The sequence below is a fragment of the Natator depressus genome, chromosome 3 (genome assembly GCF_965152275.1).
Source record: "Natator depressus isolate rNatDep1 chromosome 3, rNatDep2.hap1, whole genome shotgun sequence".
Lineage (NCBI taxonomy): Eukaryota > Metazoa > Chordata > Testudines > Cheloniidae > Natator > Natator depressus.
The window spans coordinates 61,276,087-61,302,988 of record NC_134236.1 but is presented as its reverse complement, the minus strand read 5'-3'; the positions used below and the strand labels follow the sequence as shown (position 1 = coordinate 61,302,988).

General features: G+C 39.4%; 1 protein-coding gene across 1 annotated transcript in view; it reads left to right on the top strand.

Moving 5' to 3' along the window:
- The first annotated feature begins 2,648 nt into the window (after window positions 1-2,648).
- Window positions 2,649-26,902, top strand: part of IMPG1 (interphotoreceptor matrix proteoglycan 1) — an 87,915-nt gene continuing 63,661 nt past the window's right edge. The window contains exons 1-4 of the mRNA XM_074946854.1: window positions 2,649-2,876; window positions 18,377-18,610; window positions 24,565-24,731; window positions 24,969-24,997. Coding sequence (XP_074802955.1) covers window positions 2,810-2,876; window positions 18,377-18,610; window positions 24,565-24,731; window positions 24,969-24,997 — 497 coding nt within the window. The 5' untranslated portion in view covers window positions 2,649-2,809. The remainder of the gene's footprint in view (window positions 2,877-18,376; window positions 18,611-24,564; window positions 24,732-24,968; window positions 24,998-26,902) is intronic.

Below are 26,902 nucleotides of genomic sequence, written 5' to 3'. Positions count from 1 at the left end.
TGCTTTAGCTATAATGAGTGTTTATCATTATTGTTTGCTTGGACTGTAGCAGTTATCAAGGTTAGTTGCAAAAAATTTTAATTAAAAGGAAATATGTAAAAGGTACTAGCCTTGACAGAAAACAACTTGAAATATTCATGATTTACAGATCATCTCACTATACTCAGATCCCAGCAGCATAATTTTTAGTCACAAACTTGCTGTATAGCCTAATATTTTCCTTAAACTAGCACATTTAATTAAAAAGAACATTGTTAAAGTGTTTTCTTTCTTTTAAAATCAATTCTCTACCCAGGGCTGTACAAAGTAAAATTTCATTTCTAAACATGTATTCTTCCATTATTCATGAAGGGATTGTTGTCCAGTGGGGGAGGGAGGAAAGACTCCTGGTTCTAGGTCCCTAGCTCTGATAATGACTCATAGTATGATCTTCAGCCAATCTCATTGGCCCACACTTTCAAAAGTGTCCTCTAATATTGGTTGCTTCAATTCGACACCTGGGTCCAGATTTTTAAAGCTATTTGGGTATTGCTACATTCAGTGTTGCACAGCCTAACTGATTTAGGAACCTAAATCTCTTTTTCAAAAGGGATTTAGGAGTCTAGATCCTATTGACTATTAATGAAATTTAGAGTCCTTAGTGCCTAAATCCCCTTTAAAAAAGAAAAGGAGTACTTGTGGCACCTTAGAGACTAACCAATTTATTTGAGCATAAGCATAAACTTTCGTGAGCTACAGCTCACTTCATCGTATGCATCCGATGAAGTGAGCTGTAGCTCACGAAAGCTTATGCTCAAATAAATTGGTTAGTCTCTAAGGTGCCACAAGTACTCCTTTTCTTTTTCGAATACAGACTAACATGGCTGTTACCCTGAAACCTTTAAAAAAGAGATTCAGGATCCTAAACTAGTTAGGTGTTGCGACGGTGAGTGCAGTAACACCTAAATAGCTTTAAAAATCTGGGTTTAAGTGATTTAGGCAGCTAAGTCCCATTTTCAAAAGTGAATTAGGCTCATAAGGGCCAAATTCTCATTGAAAGGCAATGAGAGTTCTTGGTGCCCAGCACCTCAGAAAAATCCCCCTCACTTACAAAAGTTAGGCAAAAAATGGAGGCAACCAAAATTAGATGATATTTTTGAATACTTGACTCTTTTCCCGGATATCTCATTTTATCCACCTTTTAAATAAGATGTGCTAAAACTTAGCTAGCTCTTAAGAGTGCTTGATAGGTTTGATTATAGTTTGAAAAGCATCTCAATGCAGATATGAGAGGTGTAATATTCGAGTAAAGGTTAATTATGTTCTTCCGTGCAAATGTCCTCAAGTATAAATCCAGATCATCCTTCATTCTGGCTGTATTGATGGCATGGATTTCTTTGTGTTAAGAAGGCTGTTGAAACTTTTGTTCTGAAAACAACATAAAAAGTTACTATGGGTTTTGAAAACAGATAAGGAGAACAAAGAAAGATAGGTCAAATTTTGGTCCCAGCAATGTCCCTGTACTAATTGTTCCAAGTATTTAGAAGAGGGTGATCTTTGTTTTCTTTTGCGATTGTTCAAATCCCATGTAAAAATAGAACACTGACCAGGTTCAAATGAAGGTTGTTCTTAAAGCAACTTGTACATGCAGAGCTAGAAGGATTCTTGTTGCCAGCAAATAGCCTCCGTTTGTACAGTACAGTCACCACATAAATCTCTAAATAGGACAGACGGCTGTACATGCCCACCTGGCAGCCCTCCCTGATTAACAAAACTTTACAAAATGCTTTTGAAAATAATGTAGCAAATGTAGGACATAAATATAACAAAGGGCCTACCAAATGTTATGTAATAGGAATATTTATTTATATAACTGTAAAAGAACTGCTTGCAACAGTTTTTTCACTCATTGGCCTGATTGAGCTAGAGCTTGAAATGCTATTTCCCTCCTCCCCTTTTTTATTCCTCTCCCTATAACCACCTCCTCCCTCCCCCATTCCTCATTTGGAATCAGATTGTTCCAGTCCTGACTGCTACAGCAATTTACTGCTGAGTCATGGCATTTTATCAGTGAAACAGAATGGATTGTCCATCATCAGAGCTCTGATAGAAATATTGCAAAAGCAAACTTTCTGGTGTGAGAAAGGAGAAGAGCTCCCAAGTCAAACACTGCTGAAAAGCTCCATACAGTCACAGTTCTTTCAGACAAGCAATTAGTCATCTTCTTCAAAGGAAGTTCACCATTTGTTATGGTCATACATTTCAGAAATAATACAATCAACTATCGCCATCATTTCGCAATGCCTCTGCTGACATGCCATATTACTGGAATGACCAAATGACCAAAATGTACAGGTAATGGCCACTAGAAGAGGCTTCTGTTATTTATCATGGTGCTACTGAAGTCTTCTGGGGCTGACAGATGCCACTCCAGAAGGTTAATAAGATGAAGACAGCTCTTCCAGCTGGACTATAAGAGGGATTATGTCTGAGCAGTAGATAAACAGATTATTCCAGAAACAGACACTGTTGGTTTTTTTTTAAAACTTCGTCACCCTGATCACATTTAGGAGTTTACCACTCCAGTCCCCCTTTCAGTCTCCTGGACTACAAGTGTGTGTGTTTGAGGGGTTTGTTCAGTAACTGTGTTCTGGCACCTGTTTCACACTTTGCCTGAGATTCAAAACATTTCAAACTGTTGAGCACTTTCTTAAAAAAGTAGAAATACGAGGCAGTTTGGGAATTTTAGTTCTTAAAAAGAAATCTGTTAGCCAGTCTAAACTAGTCATATTTCCTGCATGACAATCCTTGAAAGTTCTGAATTGCCAGCATGCATTTGAAAACTGGATTAATATTTCTGGTCATTTGTCTTGCTCTCCAAGTTCAAGGAAGCAAAGGTAAGTTCACATGTAAAATGATTTTATTTATTTATTTTGTGTCGTAGTTGAAAAATCTTTGGAAAGGTCAAGTGGTTTTCCCTCGCTATAAAAGTCACTGCCTAGAATTGGGTGCTACAAAAGTCTAGGTTAGTGACACTGTTAACTTGACAGGCTACCCTAAGAAAATGTTGACTTAACTTGTATCATGTAGGTTTGCTCAGCATTAAATTCTCTGTAAAAGATGCACTTTAGTTTATTTACTTATTTACGTTTCTAGATGAAAGAACAATTACAAATTACGTGGAAGGAGCACAATAGCTGAAGTGAATGCATAAGAAAATGATTGTACTCTTAATGAGAATTCGTTGTTACTGAACTGAAAAGAAAGCAACAAAGTGTATTTTTGGTTTTACTGGGTATTGTCATGGCCAACTTAAAAGACTCCTAGGTATATACACAAATATTGTAGGTGGAAACAATACTGCCAAAAAACAGAAAATAGCAATACAAATAGGGACTACGTTACTGATAAATGTGTACAGCAGAACAAGCAGAAAAATTTAAACATTATAAAAGAAAAATGAAAAAGAATACATCTGCTGACTTAAGTACTTAGTGAAAAAATGTAAAAAAAAATCATAATAGTAATTTTTTCTGGCATGTAAAATAAATTTAAAATCTGTTTCAATGAACAGATTCCTACAAAAAAATAAATAAAAGGAAGCATCGATTTGTAAGCCTTTAGGAAGAATAAAGCAAGACAGAACAGAGACCACTATTTTGTATTCAGTGAAGCAACTAACAATTGTTCCTTTAGACATATTGAAAAGTTCACAAGTCTTTCTTTAATTGTTCAACATGAACAAGAACAAAAACAAAAACATGAAAATGTGTTTTTCCTCTTGTTCATTTACATACAGGGAAAAAACATCAGATTTTATTCTTATCACAAAAGGTTGTTGGGTTTTTTGTTTGTCTGGCTATACCGAAAGGACAGGGGACATTTGACATGGGTTTAATCAGGCCTCAACTTTATTATTAAATGTCTGGGATTACCCGACAGATAAAAGTGTACAGTGCAGGTAAACCCATGTTTATTCTATAATTATTCAGGGGGGAGGGTTGTTTGTTTTATTTCACTTTTGGTTTGGGGGTTTTATTTCTTTGTTGTTATTTTTTAGATTGCTTAGCCACAAGTACTCCTTTTCTTTTTACTAACTTTTCTGTCTGTCTTTGACATTTATGTAATCTAATTAAAACCCCAGGTTGCTGTTGCTTTACACTTTGCCTAAGGGATTCATAAATGGCCTAACACATCTTACTTTCTTTCAGTCCTAGTCCTAGTTAAATGCAGAGATCAGGCAGTATCAGAAAAAGAGTATTTCCATTTGTATTTAAATGTTTGTAGAGGAAGAGAGAGCCCCAGTATTCTTCAGTCTGTTGTTAATAACATTTAGAAAACTTTATTTATGCAGCAAAGACTATTACCATTTTTCTGTTTGCAGATTTTGTTTTCGGTTTTTTTAAATAGTGGTTTTATCTCACTGAAATATAGACAGACAGCTATAGAGAACATTTAGTTCATCCAAGTATTGAGGATGATTTACCTTGGCAAAACATAATGTTAATGCATTTACAAAATTATAAGATGAAACTTATTCTGTGTTATTATTAATGCACTAATGATGGTATCAATAATATGTACACTTGTGATTATAAAACTAGAAAGAAATTAAATGAAAACTAAAGCTGAATATTCTGGCTTATCATCATTTGTTGTACCTAGATATTGCAATACATCTGATAACCGTATAATTGGATGGCATTTTACAAAGATAAGTTTAGGCTAAATATTAGGGGAAACTTACTGAACAAAGTGCCGGACTGGTTTGTGAGTGTTTTCTGCAAGAGATTTAATAGAAGTCCCATTACTGGAACATTTAATAATAGCTGTGGACGACATGCTAGATAATATCTAGGGATCATCTTGCACCTAAAGAGGGAAAGGACTAAATGATTAAATGGATTTTTTTCATCTCTACTCTTTCTAATTCTTTAAAATAAACAGCAACACACAACAGTTTGATCAAATATTATTGCAATACTTAGGAACAAAGATTATAGGAATTTCCTGGCTTTTGTTGTTTTAGCTGGCAGTAGTTTGTTATGTACATTCATTTTTAATAATAATTGGAAAAATTCCCACACCCCAATGTTTGGAAAGTATGTCCACGCACAAATTGAGATTATTTTTGTTCTCATACATATTCATTATTAATATTGTATAGTAAAACATTTTTAAAACTAAATTCTGCTCTCAAATATCCATGCATTGACTTCAAAGGTATTTAGGTGTTCAATGATGCAGACAGGTGGCTCATGGGATTCTCAGAAGTGCCAAGAACCCAGAACCTCAAACGTATTTAGGTGCCTAATCAATGGGATTCAGGTGCCTAGGTGCTTTTGAAAATCCCACTACTTGAATATCTGCATCTTTAGGTGCCTAAATATCTTTTAAAATCTCACCCTAACTACTTAAATTCAAGTAGTGGGTGTTAGTGGATAGCGGAAATAATCTAGATGTGTTCAAAACTTTCATGGCCCTTCCAGTCTACTATACAGTGCAACTGCTGTACATGTATAGCTGGAGATACTCAGCATTCCTAGGAAATTGAAGGCTCAAATGCAAATTAACTTTTTTCCTTTAAAAAAGAAATCTTCAGAACACTAATAGTCTCTAAACTAATTCATGGATTAATCAATCGCTGATTTTTTCCCCTATCACAGAACAGTCAAACTCAAATTGTTATTTTCAAGGTGGCCAGAAAAAATTGAGTTAGTTTTCTGAGATATTCTATTTTCTCCCTACCCATCTAATTTTGCTTTGAGAGCCTCAACAACCAAGAAGGCTACACATGTTAAAGGGGGTTGCTGGAGGTGAATACAAGGGGACTTCATGGGCTGAGTACGCAGAACTTCAACAATGCTCCAGAGCTTGTTAGTCCGAAGAGGATCCAAAGGCTGAACTTGAGCTCGCATTTTATGCATTACCCTACCACTAAGCTGGCACAAACCTTTTTTAACACAGAAGAAAAACCCAACACAAAGTGTGTGCGACATTACAGCCTAGAATGAATGTGACTTACAAAGCACTGAAAATACAGATTCACCAATGAAAATGTTGAGAGGCTTTGAGCTACAGCAGCATCTCCTGCAATTATGTACTGAAATTATGTACTTTTGTACCCCGCTTTCAGTAGGAAAGAAGGTACGCTAGCCGCATAACAGTGCTCATTTCAGGCTGCTACATTTCAGGGGATTTTTTAAGTAGACAAATATTCTCCATTCACTCACAGTCATTCTTTAGGAGACAATGGCTTTCTGTGTGCTCGGTGAAATCATTTTAATTCAGTCTGACTTATCCCTTCCCGTTGAGCTGTGCCAATTCAACAGTAACTGTTGCAGATTTTTGTTACTTGTAATTGCCCTTGAGAAAAGGGTTAAACAAATCTATGCCAAAGGAAGGGGCAGGGGGGAAATCATTAAAAAATTCAAAGAAACAAAACATGGAAATGCCAGATTTACTCATCAGAATTATTCCACAGATCATCCATGAAATAAAAATTCATCTTGCTGAATTAAGGACGGTAGCTTCCCTGTTTATGTTTATAAACAACTGAAAAAATAAAATTCAGGTTACTCTGAATGCAAAAATAGTGAATTAATTAGGAATGGGTTTTAATATTTGGCATTCCTTGACTTAACTCCAAAGTTAAATATATGTATTAAAATATTAGTATTGTCAGTGAATATTAAACCGGAGTAGCACGTGTATTATAGTTTTGCACACCGATACTGTGGTGATTGGTGCATTATAAATACTTACACAAGATAGCTTTTAAGAGAACAACAATAGAGATGGACGCTAGAGAACAAGATATTTATCACCAATAAAGGGCTGTCTGTCCTTGAAGGATCTAAACTAAAGGCCACAGAGAAGGGACTTTATCCCAAATTACTCTCCACATGCTAGAAGCCATATTATGGTTTAGTATGTTCTGCACAATTTCTTATAGTGCCCTCATAACTGTGGTATCTTAGTGCCTACTAGTTGGACATTAAGTAACAAGACTAATATCTGTCATGTGTGGTTCATGTGCTCTCATCCTTTTCTCAGGAGAAAAAACTGTATATGCATTCTGGTGTATTTGTTATGGGGTTTAAATTTTTTTTCACCCTAAATTATATGTACATGTTTGTCATGGACACAGGACTAGCTGTGTCTCTGCCCCTTTTCTGGTCTCTCTGAAGGTCTCTTCCCCTTACATAAGAACATAAGCACGGCCGTACTGGGTCAGACCAAAGGTCCATCTAGCCCAGTATCCAGTCTTCCAACAGTGGCCAATACCAGGTGCCCCAGAGGGAACGAACAGAACAGGTAATCATCAAGTGATCCATCCCCTGTTACCCATTCCCAGCTTCTGGCAGTTCTCTGTTCTGTTTCTGGCAACATCCCCTGTTGCCCATTCCCAGCTTCTGGCCTTATCTGTCTTGGGGTGGAATCTTGGCATCTTAGACTGGGGCCCAATAACACTTACCACCTTGCAGGCCAGACTGGGTTTCAGGCACCTTCAGGAACCTGTGATATGGACCAATACCCTTATTAAAGCAAAGTATTTTTTATTAAATATTGGGAACAAAGCATTAGAGAAAAAGGGATTCCTCAGTAACAAAGAGCTGACACATCTTTAGTTTCACCTACTCTTACGTTTCACTACAGGCTAAGTTAGACAGACTTTCCTCTTACATTAAAGGAACAGAACAGAACCAACTTACATTCTCCTAGCAAGCCCAGATCCTTCTGAGGGTCCCTGGGTCCCTCAGTCCAACGCATTCTGTTCAGACATGTTTCAGTAGTCCCCAGGAGAGCAGGCTAGAGCCATCAAGGCTGTTTACTTTGGCATTGCCTCTTAATGACCCTTAAGTGTAAGTTAGGAGACACTTAAAAAGGGGGCTTCTTTTCTCTTTCCCTAGGTGGGGAGGCTATTTCAGCTACCCAGAGTGACCCCTACAGTGAAGGGTTCCACCACAGTTATGGGACAGACATTGCCAGATCTAAACACTATATTAACAATCATCAAAAAGCACCCCTACGTTTTCACAAAATTGCTAATAGTTTATACTTAATGCAGTTGAGGTCCCCGTTTGTGCCTCACAGACTTTAATGTATTAGGGAAGTACTGTTATCCCCACTTTACCAAAGGGGAACTGAGGCACGGGGAGGCTAAGTGATTTACCCAAGGTCACACTGAAAGGCTGTGGCAGAGCAGAGAACTGAATGTAAGACTCCACGTCCCAATCTAGCACCCTAAACTCTGCACCATCCTTCCTTTCTCTTAGGGAGGCTATGTCAAGACCCTTACACTTGGAACAAAATGTAGTGAGGTTTGTTGTGGTTCTTAGCTCCTGTAGAAGTTCATTGCAGATTCATGGACTGAGAAAGCTCTATTTCCTGCACTGGTAAGCTTTACCTTTGCAGCGAACAGTTCCATTTGCCTGAGGACTGGTGTCCTTATCCCAGAGCTTTAGATGATCTTTTAGACACCATGGCTTCAGACTCCTAAAAGTACTTTCTTCTGCCAACCAACATAACCATCATCTTACTTCAGCTTCAACCAGCTGCTCTCTTCACCCATTAGTTGATCTTCTCCAAGCAATGAACCATCTTGGTGGTGCTTGTACATATCAAAGGATAGACAAAGTTGGATGTCATCTGCAAATTGGTGGCACTTGAACCCATGTTGTCTCACAGTTCTCCTAGTGGCAGCATGTAGATGCCGAATGGCATTGAATGGAGCAGTGGTTCTCAACCAGGGGTACGTGTAGCCCTTGGGGGTACTCAGAGGTCTTCCAGGAGTACTCAGCTGATCTAGATATTTGCCTAGTTTTACAACAGGCTACATATAAAGCAATAGCAAAGTCAATACAAACTAAAATTTCATAGACAATGATTTGTTTATACTTCTTTATATACTATATGTGAAAGTAAGTACAATATTTATATTCCAATTGGTTCATTTTATAATTATATGGTAAAAATGAGAAAGTAAGCAATTTTTCAGTAATAGTGTGCTGTGACACTTGTGTATTTTTGTCTGATTTTGTAAGTTTTTAAGTGAGGTGTAACTTGGGGGTACACAAGACAAATCAGACTCTTGAAAGGGGTACAGTCATCTGTAAAGGTCGAGAGCCACTGGTATGGAGAATTGATCCTAAAGACACTCTTTAAATGAGGGGCCTCGTAACAGAGATACAGTGTCTCTTCACTGTCCTTTGGGTGCATCCTCAAGGAAGGACTCAAATCATTATAAAGCATTCTCTGGTACCCTTGCCACCTCTCTCAGGTGGGGTAGCAGTATCTCGGGGTCAACAGTATCAAATCCTGCGAGAGATCCAGGAAAATGAGAATGGATGTCTGTCCTCTATCCACTAACACCAAGAAATCATCCACCAATGACATTAATGCTGTTTCTGGCCCATGTCCTGGCCTGAAACCAGATTGTGCTGGATCCTGGGTATTGGCTTCAGCTAGATGAGCTCATAGGAAGCCTTTGGCTAGTTTCTCTAAGAACTCGTTCAGGAATGGAAGATTTTATACTGGGCAGGGCTTGAATAGATTTGCTGCAACCAGGATGCATTTCTTCAGTGCTGGTTGCACTTGGTTGAAGGAGGAAGATTCCTTTCCTGAATGAGGCATTGGCAGGACCGGCTCTAGGCACCAGCAAAGCAAGCACATGTTTGGGGCGGCACAATTCCAGGGGCGGCATTCCGGCCATCCCTTTTTTTTTTTTTTTTTGGCTTGGGCAGTTGCACTCTCGGAGCTTGGGGTGGCAAATTTTTTGCTGGGGGCAGCAAAAAACCTAGAGCCGGCTCTGGGCATTGGTTATTTCTGTCAGGAAAGACCCACTCTCTTATGATTCTCTTTTACCAGGTAGGAAGGGCAGGGTCCAGATTCACCTGTCTTAAGTCAAGACTTCTTCAACATGACCAATACTGTCTGTAGAGTGAATGTGTGAACTCAGACTGAAGATGGGCTGTTTGTTGGTCCGTGTATAGGCTTGGATCCGTTCAACAAGAGGAACCTTCCCAAACATGTGTGATCTTTTACAGCAAAGTAGGAGGATTGTTCTTCACTGAGCATGATGCGGCGTAGACTTGGCTTTAGACTGTAGGCAGTCAGTGTTAATGAAGCAGTTTTCCACCCTCACTAGCTCCTTAGGTTGGGATTTGGCAAGTTCTGTGGAGTCTGAGAAGAAGTTTCTCTTGGCCTGTTATACATCCTCACCATAGGCTTGGAGAAATTCTGTTTCAATCTGTCTGCTTCAGCATTTGTTTTCAGTGATTTGTGTTTGAGTTTCCATCTCTCTCTCCTCATCTGGTTTAGGATGTCAGAAAACCAAGGACATCTGTGTGGGCAAGCAGGGAGAACAAGACATTTGTGGGAGGGGAGCAGTGTGTCACTGGTCAAGTTCCTTGGGGATACTCAGTTAAGGAAATGAACTCCTTCCCATTCACTGAAATTCCAAATCAACGTGTGCACCATTGAGTGAAAACAGTAATGTCTGGTACTGCAATGCTAATCCAATGAGGTTCCAGGGGGGTAGAAGAATCAAGATGCCCTTACTTAGTTCATTATCCCTTTGCTTATCCATATGAAAGCCATTGCTTTAAAAAAAATGTGTTTTGCAAAGAATGTTTTTTTTTTCCTAATCAAGAGATTTAAGACTGTCATTTTGTAAACTTCATATTTGGAAATAAATCATCAAAAGCTCTTCTATTGTTTTATTTTAATACATGTTCTTGACTCTCAAGATTTTTCTTTACTAATTATGAAATTGGATCAGTCATTCATTCATTCAAGGAAAATGGCCTCAGCAGTACATTGTCTCATTTGAATATTGTATTACTGTAAGACAATTCCTCCAGACTTTGATGGGAATTTTACTTAAGTAAATAATGAAGGCCACCTTCATGCTATGGAGCAGCTAGAGATGACACACCAAAACCACAGTTCTCTTGGATTCTCAAGGACAGAAATCCCATGCTTTCTGGGACATGCCAAAGATTGTGGCTCCATACTGCGCTCACTTAACTAAAAAGAGGCTGGATAGCCATCTCTCTTGGATGGTTTAGACTAGCACTTCTCAAACTGTGGGTCGGGACCGCAAAGTGGGTTATGACCCCATTTTAATAGAGTCACCAGGGTTGCCTTAGACTTTCTTCGGTCCGGGGCTGAAGCCTGAGCCCCACCGCTCAGGGCCGAAGCCAAAGCCCAAGGGCTTCAGCCCTGGGTGGTGGGGCTCAAGTTACAGGCCCTCTGCCTGGGGCTGAAGCCCTTGGCATTTGGTTTTGGCATCCCGGCCCGGGGCAGAGGGACTTGGGTTCCTTCCCCCCCCCACTACCCCCATGCAAGGCAGCAGGGCTCAGGCGGGCTCAGGCTTTGGTCTCTCCTCCTGGGATTGTGTAGTACTTTTTGTTGTCAGAAGGGGGTCATGGTGCAATGAAGTTTAAGAACCCCTGATTTAGACACAACAAATCCTATATCTTGGGCAAGGGGTTGGGTCCCTTCTAAACCTTATGGTCCTATGATTCTATGATAAGATTTATGGGGCCATGATCTCTAGGTTGGATACTGCTCTCCAACACACTTAGCGTGTTTTGGGTTGTTGTTTTTTGGGGGGGGGGGAGGAATTGGCAAGGGAAGTTGAGATAGGATCAAAATTATCTACCATGAGGCAATCACTGCAGGTTTGTGGAAATACACTGTAGCAGAAAGTGGCCATCCTCCAGCCCAGGGTTAGATTAAGGCATTTGTAGTATAGGCCTATGCCCATGGTCCCAGATCCTGGAATCATGTGATTACTTCAGACTCTCACTTTTAATTTTTTTTGAAGATCAGTTTTTATCCCTCATATTTCTAAGCAAAAGCTTGGAAATGTGACCCAAGTGTAGCCAATATGCGTTACCTGTGTGAATTGGCAGACAGCCCAAAACAATAGTACCAAGAAGCATAAACAGCACCATACATTTCACTATGGGGTGTTAAGCCTAGGACCCACCACTCTGGGGGCCCTGCCAATAGACCCGAGCAAAATACTGTGTTTTTGTGGGCTCAGTCCATCAGCCAGAGCAAATAAACACACCCAATGCTGGGATAAGTACTGGGAGACCCCTTCTAACACACCTGTTGTTCCCAGTTTCCCAAAAGGAGGAGACCTGTGCTGTCACCTCTAAGCCAAAGAAGAATGTCCATGCTTACTGTCCCTGCCACCTGGGAAGATGAGGGGGGCCATGACACTGCTGCTCCAAGTGGAGGGCTGGGTTGCATGGGTAGGGACCTGCATTGCCTTAATCTGGCCCCGTTCAGTCCTGGCACTTGTTCCCCTCATCAGTCCCATCCCCATGGAACTGGTGTAGAGGGACTCACAGGTGTCAGGACACACTGAAAAAGTGTGCTGCAGAGGCCCTGCCCACCACTGGCAGGTACCACCAGATTTGGTTCATGATTGCTCCCACTAGTGAATGGGAGTACGGTTCTAAATAAGAAGTCCAGCACTTGTCCTTTTATCTGTACCAATTGCTCTATTGCTCATATGTTAGCTTCTTTCTTCACATTATACTAATCAATCACTTCTAGAGAGCTGCTGATCTATTTTTAATTGTATGTCGTTATCCTTGCCTACTGCTACAGATATAAATATCAAATAGTGTACTGTGTTACTTGCTGTACACTTAATTCTTGGTATTGGGTGACCTAAACACATCGATAGGAAAGCTGTTGAAATAACCCATTTGGTAATTTTTTGTCAGTTTCTTTGTTACCAGTTACTGTTTTCTTCCTTGACTGAGTCTTGGGTTTTAATTAGTAATTAGTTTACTATGAAGGCAGTATGCCTCATTTATCAATCAAGCCTTCCTCTCTACACTTGGAGAACATGCTCTTATATTACAGAGACTAACTTGCTTTTTTTTTTATTGATTTCAAACTTTGGGTTGATTTCAGGCAGTTCTTTTCTTTTCCTCCTGAATTATTCAAACTTTAACATTTTTGCCCTGATATCACCCTTTACTTTTCTATTCAAGCATTCACGATTTTGAAACTCTTTTCTTTGCAGATAACGAACTTTCTGGCATCTAGTCAAACTAAATGTCGTATTCTGAATTAAGCCAGTAGCATAATGCAGTCATGTGGGTATATTTTGCAGACCTCAAAAAGAAAAAAATGAGAACTAAGAGAAACAGGTAATATTGGCAGTCAGAAATAAGGATATATTTATAAAAGGACATCCACTGTAATAATAGGAAAGCAACCATGGATGCAACCTCCTTGCTCCTCTCTTTAGAAAAGAAAAGAATCCCACTGACCTACTCCATGAAGTTTTTAATTTTTTTTTTTTTAGGAGTTCTGTTAAATAGCCACATACTCTCCTTTTACCAACATGTAAATTAATAGAGCTGGTTGGGAAATTTTTGATGAAATATTATTTTGTCAGAAAATGCCAATTTGTTGAAACAAACTTTTCACAGAAAAAGGTCAGTTTGACAAATTTCCCAACCCCAAAAACTTTTGAAAAAAAAATCAAAATTACCAGAAGGTTTTGTTTCAACATTTTTGAAACAAAAGATTCTGATTTTCCTGTTCAGGACCATCATAGTTTGAGAATCTGTGTTGTAAATGTCTGAGATCAGGACTGGGGGAACAGGGATTCCTGATTTTAAATACCTGCACTGAAACTAACTCCCGCCTTGGCCCTGGTAAAGCCACTTTGCCTGTCTTCCTCAATTATGCCATCTGGAAAATGGGGGAATTATACCCACCTCCTTCATAGGGTAGTTAGTGAGGATTAGTTAAACATTTGTAAAGCATTACATAAACACTTAAAGTTTATTATTAAAAAGTCACCATACTGCGGCCGATGTCTGCTTTCCTGAACTAGAATTATCATGACAAAATAAAAACCATCTTCCATACATCTCCTGAAGGTAAAACTGGTACAAATGCCTTTGCCAATTAACAGGTCTAAACAAAAGGGCAAAAGAATTGTGTAGGGCAAGGGTCTTATGTATACACACAACAGTGAAAAATATCCTTCCCCCAAAAATGCTTTGCTTTAAATTCAAATAAATTCCCATATTCCTGGGATTCCTTGGGACGTGGTTTCTTCAAAAAGTGTTCTGGGTACTGGGCTTAATAAATATACAATATAAAATTGGGATGATCTGAGTGTACTTAGATATAAAGGGGGCTGGGGGGAGAAAGAGACAGGGTAGACTACAGCTTATAGGCACGTCACCACCTGGCAAAGGACTTGTTATGTATAAGTGTATATTTTTATTCAACAGAAGGAGATAAAGATGCACACAAAAACAAGCTGCATAATCCAATGACACATATTCAAGCATGTAAAATGTTTAAGCCATTTAGATGCTTGTGCCCTTTGGTGAAAATTTCTCAGGTCTATAATTGACAGTTTCCACTAAAGCAGAGGGAGAACAGGGGTCTAAACAAGCATTTTTATCCACAGAGAGTTTGCTCTTCAATTAGCATTCAGTAAAATTCTGGGAAACATTATGAAGAGACAGTGGGTTTTCTAAGTCAAGTTTTATAGAGGTTTGACAAGAGAGTGAGCTCACAAGTTCATATAGTAGGAGTCGTGTACAAAAAGGAATAGGGTCACCTATAAGATGCAAATAAGGTGAAATTCATCCATTTATGCACAGCCCATGCAAAACCCTCTGCCCCATTCAGGTCTCACAGTGCCCCTGTGTGTGGAAGGGGGAGATTGTGGCTGGGGTAGCTATAGCAGAGAAAGATTATTCCTGCCCTGAATAGGCAAGCAGAGCATGGGCTATTGGAGGTGGGTCAGGAGGGTGAGTACATGTAAGTACAATGTAAGGACAGCAGCCTAAATCCCAATCTTAGCATAGGTGGCACAGAGGAGCTGCAGTCACTATTCCAGCTTTGAAAGGAGATTCTCCATCATAATAGTCTTGTAAATAGAATGGTTCTTAATTCAAGCTAATGCCACAGGGTCAAATCCTGGGGAAGAAGCAAATCCTTCATGGAAGGTCTTTGCTTCATACAAAAGCTATCATGGGCTTAGTGACAAAATCCTCCGTCCCAACTGGTCAGATGGCCTGTGCGTCTGGGCCATAACCACAGATACAGCATGTGGGATGGAGCAGAAAACATAGCCTCCTGCTCTCCCCTCTGTGTGGGCTTTTGGCCTCACCCAGCATATCTCATCCTTGCAGAGGAGCTCGCACAGACCTGCCTTGGAGATCTTACTGGGGTAGAATCTTCCTGCATGAGATTTCCACTGCTGTTACTGCCACAGGTGGTGCCTAGGATGTATCAGTATTTGGCCCATTATGGTTTCTGGTAGCCCTTGGCAGCATTTGCATGGAGCAAAATCCTTTCATGCTGTCTCACCTTTGTCAATCATAACTGGGCACCATTAAAAATATAACTGTGTATTATAGGTTTGCACCCTGAATGTGGAAACATTAATTCATTCATAAGCTGCGGTGAGTCCAAGGACAGGTAAAATATATCAGAAGCACCAATCTATCCCTTTCTGTCTTACCCCTGTCATTTCTTCAGAATATTTTCCATCTTTTTGCTCATTTGCTTTGGCACATGTCAACAACACATTGATAGAATATTTACATGATAATAAGTGAACTGCAGTGATTTGATATGACAAATGTTACATTACTGTATCCTCATTTTCACCAACAATAGCCATGTACATGAGGAAAGCCTCTTCCATCTCCAGATTTTCCATCCCTTTTTGCCACATCCAGTATTTCTGCTACTCATTTCCTATCCATTTCCACCCCATTTTTTCTGCAAGACTTAATTCACTGAGTTCCAAATTGTCAAAGTGATGTTATCATCCTTATTTTATTTTTATCTGTCTAAAAACAACTGACATAATTTCAGTGGTGCTGGAAGGTACTGGTGGGGTGCTGCCACACCTCCTGCCTTGAAATAGTATTAACAAACACCAACTACATGGTTTCCATCATGAGTACCCTCACTATAAAAATTGTTCCAATACCCTGCCTAATTTTGTACTATTTGTTTTAGGCAATTTCTTCAAATTCACAGGAAAACAGACTTGCTTTGTTTTACTCTTAATTTTCCAATAATCTTATTTTCTTGTAAATGTGGTGTCTTGGTTTATCACCTTCTCCTCCACTTAGAAAGTTTGAACATTTTCCAAACGCATTTGTTGTTTGCAGCCAATTCATCAGCATCCAGGCTACATGCACATTATGTCACCCTCTTATTTTCTGCCTCAAAAATTTTTCCAGTTATCTACAGAATTCATCCCTTCCTTTTCACAGCAGTTCTTTCAACTAACAATTTATTTTTTTAAAATTTATGACTAAAGAATATATCAGGCCTATGAAAATGCATCAAAAGTATCCTTAAAAGTGCATTTTAACATCAACATTATGATTTATGCAGCATTAAAGAACAGAATCTAAAATACACCAATTGCTTCATCCAAGGGCTTCTTCATTATCTTCATCAAAAGGCTACTTTGTCAGCTCACTAAAGTTTATAGATTAGACCTTATTTTTACTCTGTTAAACTTTTTAAAATCAAACTTGAACTGCTGTGTTGTATGATAACATGTTGGATATAATGTAGAAATGGGACAAATGTGTCCTGAAGAACTGTGGGTCATTCAGAATATAGAGGTATTTGCTAACCTGCGGATAAGTTGAGCGTATTTTGTCACCCTAGAAGCACTACCATTCCTTATAGATATTATTCTCCATAAGACAACACTGAGTAACTAAGGATATGACTTTATGCTAACATCTACTATTCACTACAAAGGTTCTTATCACCTCTGTAGTGCTTTCCATCCAAGGATCTAAATGATTATGAAACCTTATTTAAGTACAGCAAGCAATGTCCATCCTCATTTTTCTCATGAGAAAATTAAGGCTCACAGAGATTAAGGGTTAAATCTGCAAAAGCACCTGAAGTGACTTTCAATGAAACTGAGGTTCCCAAAGGCTAGATTTTTAAAGGTATTTAGGTGCCTACAGGTGCCTACTGGGATTTTCAAAATAACTAGTTTCAGAGTAACAGCCGTGTTAGTCTGTATTCGCAAAAAGAAAAGGAGTACTTGTGGCACCTTAGAGACTAACCAATTTATTTGAGCATAAGCTTTCGTGAGCTACAGCTCACTTCATCGGATGCATACTGTGGAAAGTGTAGAAGATCTTTTATACACACAAAGCATGAAAAAATACCTCCCCCCACCCCACTATCCTGCTGGCAATAGCTTATCTAAAGTGATCACTCTCCTTACAGTGTGTATGATAATCAAGTTGGGCCATTTCCAGCACAAACCTAGGTTTTCTCACCCCCCCCCCCCCCACACACACAAACCCACTCTCCTGCTGGTAATAGTTTATCTAAAGTGACCACTCTCCTTACAATGTGTATGATAATCAAGGTGGGCCATTTCCAGCACAAATCCAGGGTTTAACAAGAACGTCTGAGGAGGGGGGTGGGGGTTAGGAAAAAGCAAGGGGAAATAGGTTACCTTGCATAATGACTTAGCCACTCCCAGTCTCTATTCAAGCCTAAGTTAATTGTATCCAATTTGCAAATGAATTCCAATTCAACAGTTTCTCGCTGGAGTCTGGATTTGAAGTTTTTTTGTTGAAGAATTGCAACTTTCATGTCTGTAATCGTGTGACCAGAGAGATTGAAGTGTTCTCCGACTGGTTTATAACATTTTTTCATGCTTTGTGTGTATAAAAGATCTTCTACACTTTCCACAGTATGCATCCGATGAAGTGAGCTGTAGCTCACGAAAGCTTATGCTCAAATAAATTGGTTAGTCTCTAAGGTGCCACAAGTACTCCTTTTCTTTTTTCAAAATAACTAGGCACTTAAATCAAGGTGAATTGGCACCTAACCAGTTAGGCACTTTTGAAAATCCCACTAGCCACCTATATGAATCTTTAGGCACCTAAATACCTTTAAAAATATGGCCCTACATGCCTACATCACTTTTTGAAATGGGACTTAGGCTGCTAAGTCACTTGGGCCCAGATCCTCAAAGCTATTCAGGCACCTAACTCCCATTGAATTAGGCCCCTAAATACCTTTGTGGATCTGGGCCTTAGGTGCTTTAGAAAATTTTACCTTTAGTGTTCTCAAGGTCACACAATGAGCTAGTCAGAGTGGAGAATAGAAATCAGATATCCTGACTCCCAGTTCTATGGTCGGATCACAAGTCCGTACCCATATCAGCCTGTTTGTTGACCTGTTCACAGTAATGTAGGTAATTGAGAACCCTAGTGTTTGGTGTTTAAGATAACGTATTGAAAATAGACCAAAACCTATAGTACATACAGACAGCCCACATACTGTGTGTTTGTTTATTCATTCATGTCTCTCTCTATTATTTTACCCCTTACAGAAATCCCTAATAAAATAAATCGTAATGAAGCCAAACAGCTTGCAGATGACTCAGGGTCAGACAAAACAGAAAGAACAACGAAGAGGTCCAGAGTGTCAACCATCAGGAGGATATTTGATGTGGCAAAGCATCGAACAAAGAGGTCATCTATTTTCCCAACTGGTGTGAAAGTCTGTCCACAAGAATCAGTGAAGCAGGTTTTAGCCAGCCATCAAGCTTATTATCGGTTAAGAGGTGAGAGGATGATTGCACCACATATTCTCTTCTTGTGAATCTTTCCTTTAATTTAAGAAACCCAACAATAGCCCTTTGTCACTCTGTTGTTCTCTAGTACTGGGCAGAAAACTTGGCACTTACTCTTTTGTGAGACTGGGGAACAGTTGCAGGTACATCACAGTACAGTGGTGGCACAAGGTATGAGCAATCATGAGTGATGCAAACAAGAGATACTAAGTTGCTATCACAATCTCCAAGGAAGTTACAATGTGTTCTTGTTTAGCTGATGATAAAAACCAAGTAATGGGTGCACTAACTGGTGGAAAAAGGCCACCTTTTAAAAAGATGTAGCAGATGCCACAGGTTTAATGCCTCCTTCCACTGCTGCTCACAAATGCTCCTCTCCTCACTCCCTCCAGCACAGCACAAACTCTAGAAATACTAGTCTGGTCGTAAACAAGCACTTAAACTACAGTAGAACCCCGTTTATCTGAGCCTCCATTATCTAGCTCTTTGCATTAACCAAACCACCAGTCACCCAAGGCTGACAGCGGTGGGGCTAGGGCGGTCAGCCCAGGGCGGGTGGGGCTCTGGCTGTCAAAATAAGGGATGGAAAGGTCTTTGCCAATTCTCCTGATTATCCAAATGTTTGAATATCCGATCTGGTCCGAGTCCCAGATAGATCAGAAAAACTGGGTTCCATTGTGTGTTATTGTTGATTAGATTGTGATAGTGTTCAAAATGTTCTAGGCACTCTCCAAACACAGAACTAGACACAGTCTCTGCCCTGGAGAATTTACAGTTTTTAAAAACATTTTGTCACTCTAAATAGCCATTCTGCCTTTTATGTATTTTCTAGCTAAATAGATGCAAGTGACTTGTAAGCACTATTTTCCTGCTGGAGCAGAACTGTGCATGTGCAAATAACACAGCCACCACTGAAGACCTTGGTTCAAATCTTAATCCCAAATGTACTTTGTTGTAGGTTACAAATTAAACTGGGTTGAGTGGTTTTAGCTTAGTTCATATTGAACATTTATCCAGGTAACAGAATGAACACACCAAGAGCCTGATCCAAAGCTCATTGAAGTAAATGGAAAGATTCCCATCCAGCTCCATGGTCTTTGAAACACACAGTAAAAATAAAGAGAGAGAGAGAGAGAGAGGTTTACAAATAATCTGCAAATAGAAAAAAAAGGATTCCCCTTTAGAAAATGCATGTCCTCCAGTGAAGGAGCACAGGAACTACCAGGTGTGACTTAAGGGACCAACCACATCGTGTGAATAGTAAATAATGAATGCTCATTAGTAAGCTACTCATTCAGGGCCAGATTCTGCCCCCCCTAACTCCCACTAAGTAATACATTACTCAGCAGGTGCTGATTACAAAAAAACGGTACTATTCCATCCGAGTATAATGTGGCAGAACATAGCTCTAAATGATTGCAAATAAGGAACCAATCAGTCAAAAGGACAACCTGAACAATGGCAATTCATGGACAGAAAAAAGGACTAATTTAATTAGGTAAATTATTCACTGTTAATGTGACTATCTCTAGTCAGAGGACAGGCTCAGCGCTGGGAGGGCAGATGTTTCACAACTTATTATTGAGGTGTATTGGCACAGCAGTGCAAGCATGTTTGCACAGTGCATACCTACACTAGCTTTGAGAATAGCCATTTTTGTCACTGACTATTAATTTTAGAGACCCTGAGGTTTTAGATACTGTAGGCAATTTTCACCTGCAGTTACTGAAATTATCAGATATTAAAAGTGAAATCTCCATCTTACAGTTATAAAAGATTCAAAAATAGATCTGGAACTGCTGAAAGATACAGCTTTGAAATTGCTGAGAAGTTCTGTGCTAAAAGTATGCTACATTTTGAAAATGTTTGAATTCCTTTTCCTCTGAAGGGCTCAGACTTGAAATATACATTTTAAGTAGTCTGAGCTTTCATTCTGTGTGAGCACCATCTTTTCACAAAGCCAAATATTTAGCTGGATTTGGTGACACTGAAAGTAATGAACAATGGACTCATCTAACAGATAATGAATGAAGCAATCATCCCAAAACAGGGAGGGAGGAAGTTCAGAGAAAGAAAAATAACAGTGCAATAGCCACGGTGTTCATAAATCTCAGAACCATTTTGTATTTCAAGCAACATTAGAGATGATATATAGTGTTTAAGATATGTGATCCTTTAAATATTAATTGCCACATCAGTCACATAACAAAGATAAAAAGAACAGAAGTACTTGTGGCACCTTAGAGACTAGCAAATTTATTTGAGCATAAGCTTTCGTGGGCTAAAACCCACTTCATCAGATGCATGCAGTGGAAAATACAGTTGGAAGATAGATAGATATACACAGAAAACATGAAACAATGGGTGTTCTCTGTGTGTGTGTATATAAAATCTCCCCACTGTATTTTCCACTGCATGCATCTGATGAAGTGAGCTGTAGCTCACGAAAGCTTATGCTCAAATAAATTTGTTAGTCGCTAAGCTGCCACAAGTACTCCTTTTCTTTTTAAGGATACAGACTAACACGCTGCTACTCTGAAACATAACAAAGATAAATGCTCTCAGACCAGAGTATGTATTACCAGAATCAGTTGTAAGTTTAATGGGACACTTTGCAAAGTGAGAGATGCCTGATCTCTGTAACCCATGCAGAACATTCTGGGCAAGAGGAGGGGTTGGCATCTGCGCAGGGATTGAGGCACTTATCAACAGAGTTGGGGTGCCAAGCACTAATAGGGGTGTGGATTAGGTGATTATGTTTGTGGATCCATGAACAGTTGGGCCCCCAACTTCATCTTACAAGGTAGAAGAGTACAATCAAAAGTCGTAGGTGTTTGCTGGGTAGAAGTGCTAACAGAATGGGGCTCTGCTGAATCACACACTTATATGTTCCTTATCTTCTTCTGTGTTTGGGGAACTTCCAAAATCTTTTCACCAGACCTCCACCCTCGGCTCATTCAAATCATCTCTAAAAACTCACTTCTGCAGCATTGCCTACAAAAGTCATGCCCAGATTCATAAAAAAAAATTAAACCAATAGAATGTATGTCTGAGTAAGCTTGCTGTCTTATCAGTGTAACCCATCTGCTTCCTCCTCTCTCCCTGCTGCATGTTATGCTCCTCACTCGTCCACCATTTAATATGCAAGCTCCTTGGGGCAAGGACATTACTTCTATATGTTGCTTGTGGAGTGCATAGCACACTTGTGGATACTAGCAAATAAATAAAAATGTATGGGGCCAGCCCCAAATATAAACTAGTTTATAAAATATTACAGTTAAATTTCATGGCTTTCTTGTATAAGGAGAGAGTAAATAGTCTATATAGATAGATGCATGTCTTCTGCTGAACATCAGGTTGGCGGGGTGGGGAGGGAGAGAGACCTCACACCATATCATTAATTGCTGGAGACAGCTAAGAGAATCCATTAAGTAGAGCTGCTGTCAGAGCCATTCCTGAGTGCCATGTGATTTTTAGCCCACTGAGCTCTGCTTCTGAAATCTCCATCCCCATTTTTTTTTCTTCTTGTGCTCACTTTTATTTTCCCAAATGAGACAGAACAGCAGTGGTTATTCCACAATGGAGATACCCATCTCTTTCCTGCCTGCTGCAGGTTGGCATATAATTTGGTGATTCATCACCGTGGAGTTGTTACTTAACATTTAACAAACAAACCTGTACACGTGCAAAGAGAAAGAAAACACTGTTGTTTCCAAGGGGCTTTTACCTAAACTAAGTAATTCAGTTTTTCTGGAGGTGCTTTGGGAAACAAGGAGAAAGGTACACAGTTTTAAACATCAGAGTTCACTACTCCTATGACTGAGAGATTTAATTTCTCTTTTTTCCGGCTTTGAAAAAGCTTAACTCACTCAAAAGCTCCATCTTAGAATATCAGCAATGCTCTTGAATAAGAAGAACACTCGGACAAATTCATCCCTGGTGTAATTGCAGTGAAGTCAATGGAGTTACACCACAGTTGAACATGATACACTGCGTTGGGCTGGAATTTTTCTCCACAACCTCTTCCACTTGCTTCCCGAGAAATTAGCTCAAATCTGGACTCGTCACTGAGTTTGTATTTTTTTTTATTGGCATACAGCAACACTACACGGAGGTGATTAAGCTCAAATGCAGCTGGTTGGGTATAGCAGTTTACCACATCTCCAAAGCACATAATAATAAATCAGATTATATACCTATTCTAAAACACACTAATGCATGCACATTACATTTTACATTGTATCACGCTTTATAACTGCCTTACTAATTTTTGGTTTCAGAGTAGCAGCCGTGTTAGTCTGTATCCGGAAAAAGAAAAGAAGTACTTGTGGCACCTTAGAGACTAACAAATTTATTTGAGCATAAGCTTTCATGAGCTACAGCTCCTCCAGGTACCTCCCCCGAAGCTCCCATTGGCCGGGAACTGGTGGGGGTGAAGGTGCTGCGGGGAACTGGTACTCTTCTGGCTCTGTCAATCTGTTTCTTCACTTCAGCAGGTGGGTATTGTAGTTGTAAGAACGCTTGATAGAGATCTTGTAGGTGTTTGTCTCTGTCTGAGGGGTTGAAGCAAATGTGATTGTATTGTAGAGCTTGGCTGTAGACAATGGATCGTGTGGTGTGGCCTGGATGAAAGCTGGAAGCATGTAGGTAGGCATAGCGGTCAGTAGGTTTCCAGTATAGGGTAGTGTTTATGTGACCATCGCTTATTAGCACCGTAGTGTTCAGGAAGTGGATCTCTTGTGTGGACTGGTCCAGGCTGAGGTTGATGGTGGGATGGAAACTGTTGAAATCATGGTGGAATTCCTCAAGGGCTTCTTTTCCATAGGTCCAGATGATGAAGATGTCATCAATGTAGCGCAAGTAGAGTAGGGGCATTAGGGGACGAGAACTGAGGAAGCATTGTTCTTAGTCTGCAGAAGAGAAAGAATGAGGGGGGATTTGATAGCTACTTTCAACTACCTGAGAGGTGGTTCCAGAGAGGATGGTTCTAGACTATTCTCAGTGGTAGAAGAGGACAGGACAAGGAGTAATGGTCTCAAGTTGCAGTGGGGGAGGTTTAGGTTGGATATTAGGAAAAACTTTTTCACTAGGAGGGTGGTGAAACACTGGAATGCGTTACCTAGGGAAGTGGTAGAATCTCCTTCCTTAGAAGTTTTTAAGGTCAGGCTTGACAAAGCCCTGGCTGGGATGATTTAATTGGGGATTGGTCCTGCTTTGAGCAGGGGGTTGGACTAGATGACCTCCTGAGGTCCCTTCCAACCCTGATATTCTATGATTCTAAGTCAGCCATAAAAATGTTGGCATACTGTGGAGCCATGCGGGTACCCATAGCAGTGCTGCTGATTTGAAGGTATACATTGTCCCCAAATGTGAAATAGTTATGGGTGAGGACAAAGTCACAAAGTTCAGCCATCAGGTTTGCCGTGACATAATGTCGCTAAGGTGCCACAAGTACTCCTTTTCTTTTTACTAATTTTTGTAACCAATCCCTGTACAGAGCCTGAACCATCCACAGGCTGCAAAATATATTAATAAGCAAAGCTGCAGCTGCAAGCTTATCACACACTACTCTTCTTACTATTTCTTTATTTACTAACTACATGTATTTTACAAGGCCACTTGTGAATTTATGGTTTGTCCATTGTTAACATGTTTCCTTACTTCTATTTTCTTTCATTGTTCATACAAGGCGTACATGTTGTAGCAAGAAAGTGCTTGCTAGCACTCAGAGGCTCGGTCCTTCAGTGTGAAGACAAATAAATGTCAACTCAGATAAACAGGAAAACTGCAAAAAAATATATCTTCTGTTAAATTCACGGAATGAAAACAAAAAATCCGAAATGCAACAGAAAATTAGCTCTTGCTTTAAGAGTATGTGGAAGTTGGCCTGGAATTTTTCTGTATGGTTTAGTACATACATCCCTGACCCTGCTCTGCTTCTTCAGTCTGCCAGGAAGCTGTATGGGAAGCCTTTCGGATCTTTCTGGATCGGATTCCTGATACAAATGAATATCAGAACTGGGTCAATGCCTGCCAGCGAGAAACCTTCTGCATATTTGACATTGGCAAAAACTTCAGCAACTCCCAGGAACATCTGGAGATAATCCAACGGGTAAGAACGACTGAACTTTCTTTAGAAATGTGAAGATTTCCCAGATTCCACCCCTTAAATGTCATGCATAAGGGTTAGGACTAACATAGACAAGGGAGGGTGCACTGCAAAAAATCAACATTCACTGGGTGAAAAAAAAGTGGTGTTAACAATAAAGTAAACAGAAGGACTAACAGGCTTCTCGTGTTTGACTGAATACACCCACTGGTAAAAACTTTTTTTTTAATCTTTTTGCAGCGAGTAAAACATAGACCCTTCCAGGAAAGGTAAGTAAAGCAAAAGTAGAGTACTCGCCAGTTGATGCTACTGCCTTTTTTGAAAAAGGTATGTGCAGATGTATGTGGGTGTGAGAGAGTGCATGCATGTACAGAACCCCGGTGTGCACTGTGTGTAGTATATGTGAGACAGCTGTGTGTTTTGTACAATAATAGAGCCCCATATAATTAAGGCTGTGCAAAAGTCTTAGCTAATACCTGTTTCCTTTGCAACATCACGAAAAATTCTCCTTGCTTAGCGTGACCAAGAGGTTCAGATGAGGCCAAAGCCTCTGCTAGAATAGGTGTCATGAGAGAGTATGACTAACACACATACATACCCCAAAATTCTCTGCAAAACCTGAACGTTAAATAAAAAGAAGACAGAGAAAAGGAGAAATCTTTGGTGTGGGAAAAAGTCAGCCATTCCATGACTTGATTGTAGGGTTCTAATCACTTTTGCTGCATTCTACAAGAAAGTGCAAATCCTGTGCTTTAATTTAAAAAATTAAATATCCCCATAATGAAGATATGCTTATCTCAGTGTTAACTGATGTTCAGCTATCCTGTAAATCCTACCATGCAGAAAATTGTCTCTACATAGGCTTTAAGGGCTTGTCTACACTGGGAAAGTTACGGAAAGAGCTATTTCAGAATAATAGTGCCTTTTTCAGATTTAGCTTAATCCACTTCTAGAATAGCTATTGTGGTAAATTCCTAATCATAGACAAGCCCTAAATATAGCAGTTGGAGAAACTTAGCCCAACCCCATCCCAATCATCTCAGTTAAATGGGTCACCACTTGGGACCATCTGCAGACCAGCTTTATTAAGCGCAAGTGTTTGCTTTGATCCTTTTCTTTTTAATTAACCACCCGCCCACACACACACAAATTAAAATGTAAAAACTATGTTAAAGGAACACCGTCGACTTAAAGTAAATTTACTTTTTGAAACTGACAAGCAATTTCCTATGATAACCTACTCAAATCCCCCTGCCAATCTTAGAGATTCTCAATAATCAATTTTTCCTATTTTTAAAAAGTTTTTCTCTTCCTATTGCTATGTGAAAGATACAGACAAACAACATGATGGCAATGATTAATTAACTTACTATATGAAAAGTGCAGTCCCCAATGCAACAGAAAACAAACTGAAAAATGTTTCTTCTTGAATCACTTTAAAATGATTGTATCCTTATCATGTCACTTGTAGCCACAGAAGTAATATTTTTAAATTAAGGTTCTCCCTTTAACATGACGTTGAAGTTATGCAGTCATTGCCTTTTAAATACAAACCAGGATATGCAAAACTTAAGATTCTAACATAGCAACAGTAACTCAGTTATGTTGGATATATGTAACTTTTTCCATTTCTATTTTTCTGAGTTCATGTGTAGCTTAATATATTATTTGTTGTCATAAAAATATATTGCATAAAATATATAAGATGTACATAGCTGGTGAGTTCACATTGCTGTTGGAATCTTAAGCTTTGCAAAAAATTGTTGTGATTTTAACTGTTCAACTGTTTAATTTTTCACTAATGTTATTTTGCTATCTCTGTGTAGCTATACCGACCATGTATGTGCTGTGTACATATGAACATGCCTCGGGTGAAATCCTGGTCACCTTGAAGTCAATGGCAAAATTCTTATTGACTTCAAGTGAAGCCAAGATTTTAGTCCTTGTGTGCATTTTCTTTATGAAGGGTATATATTTTAGTAGAGATACCTTTATGGTGTGTGTGTGTGTGTGTGTATGTAAAAGAAATGGCATGTTTCAATAAGATAAGATTTATTCCTATCGTGATTTTTTTTAGTTTGATTAAGAAGCAATTCAAATTATTGTTTTGAATGCTATAGGGAGTTGAAGCTCTTTCTGCCAGGATACAAAAATTGTTCATAGTTCACTAGAAG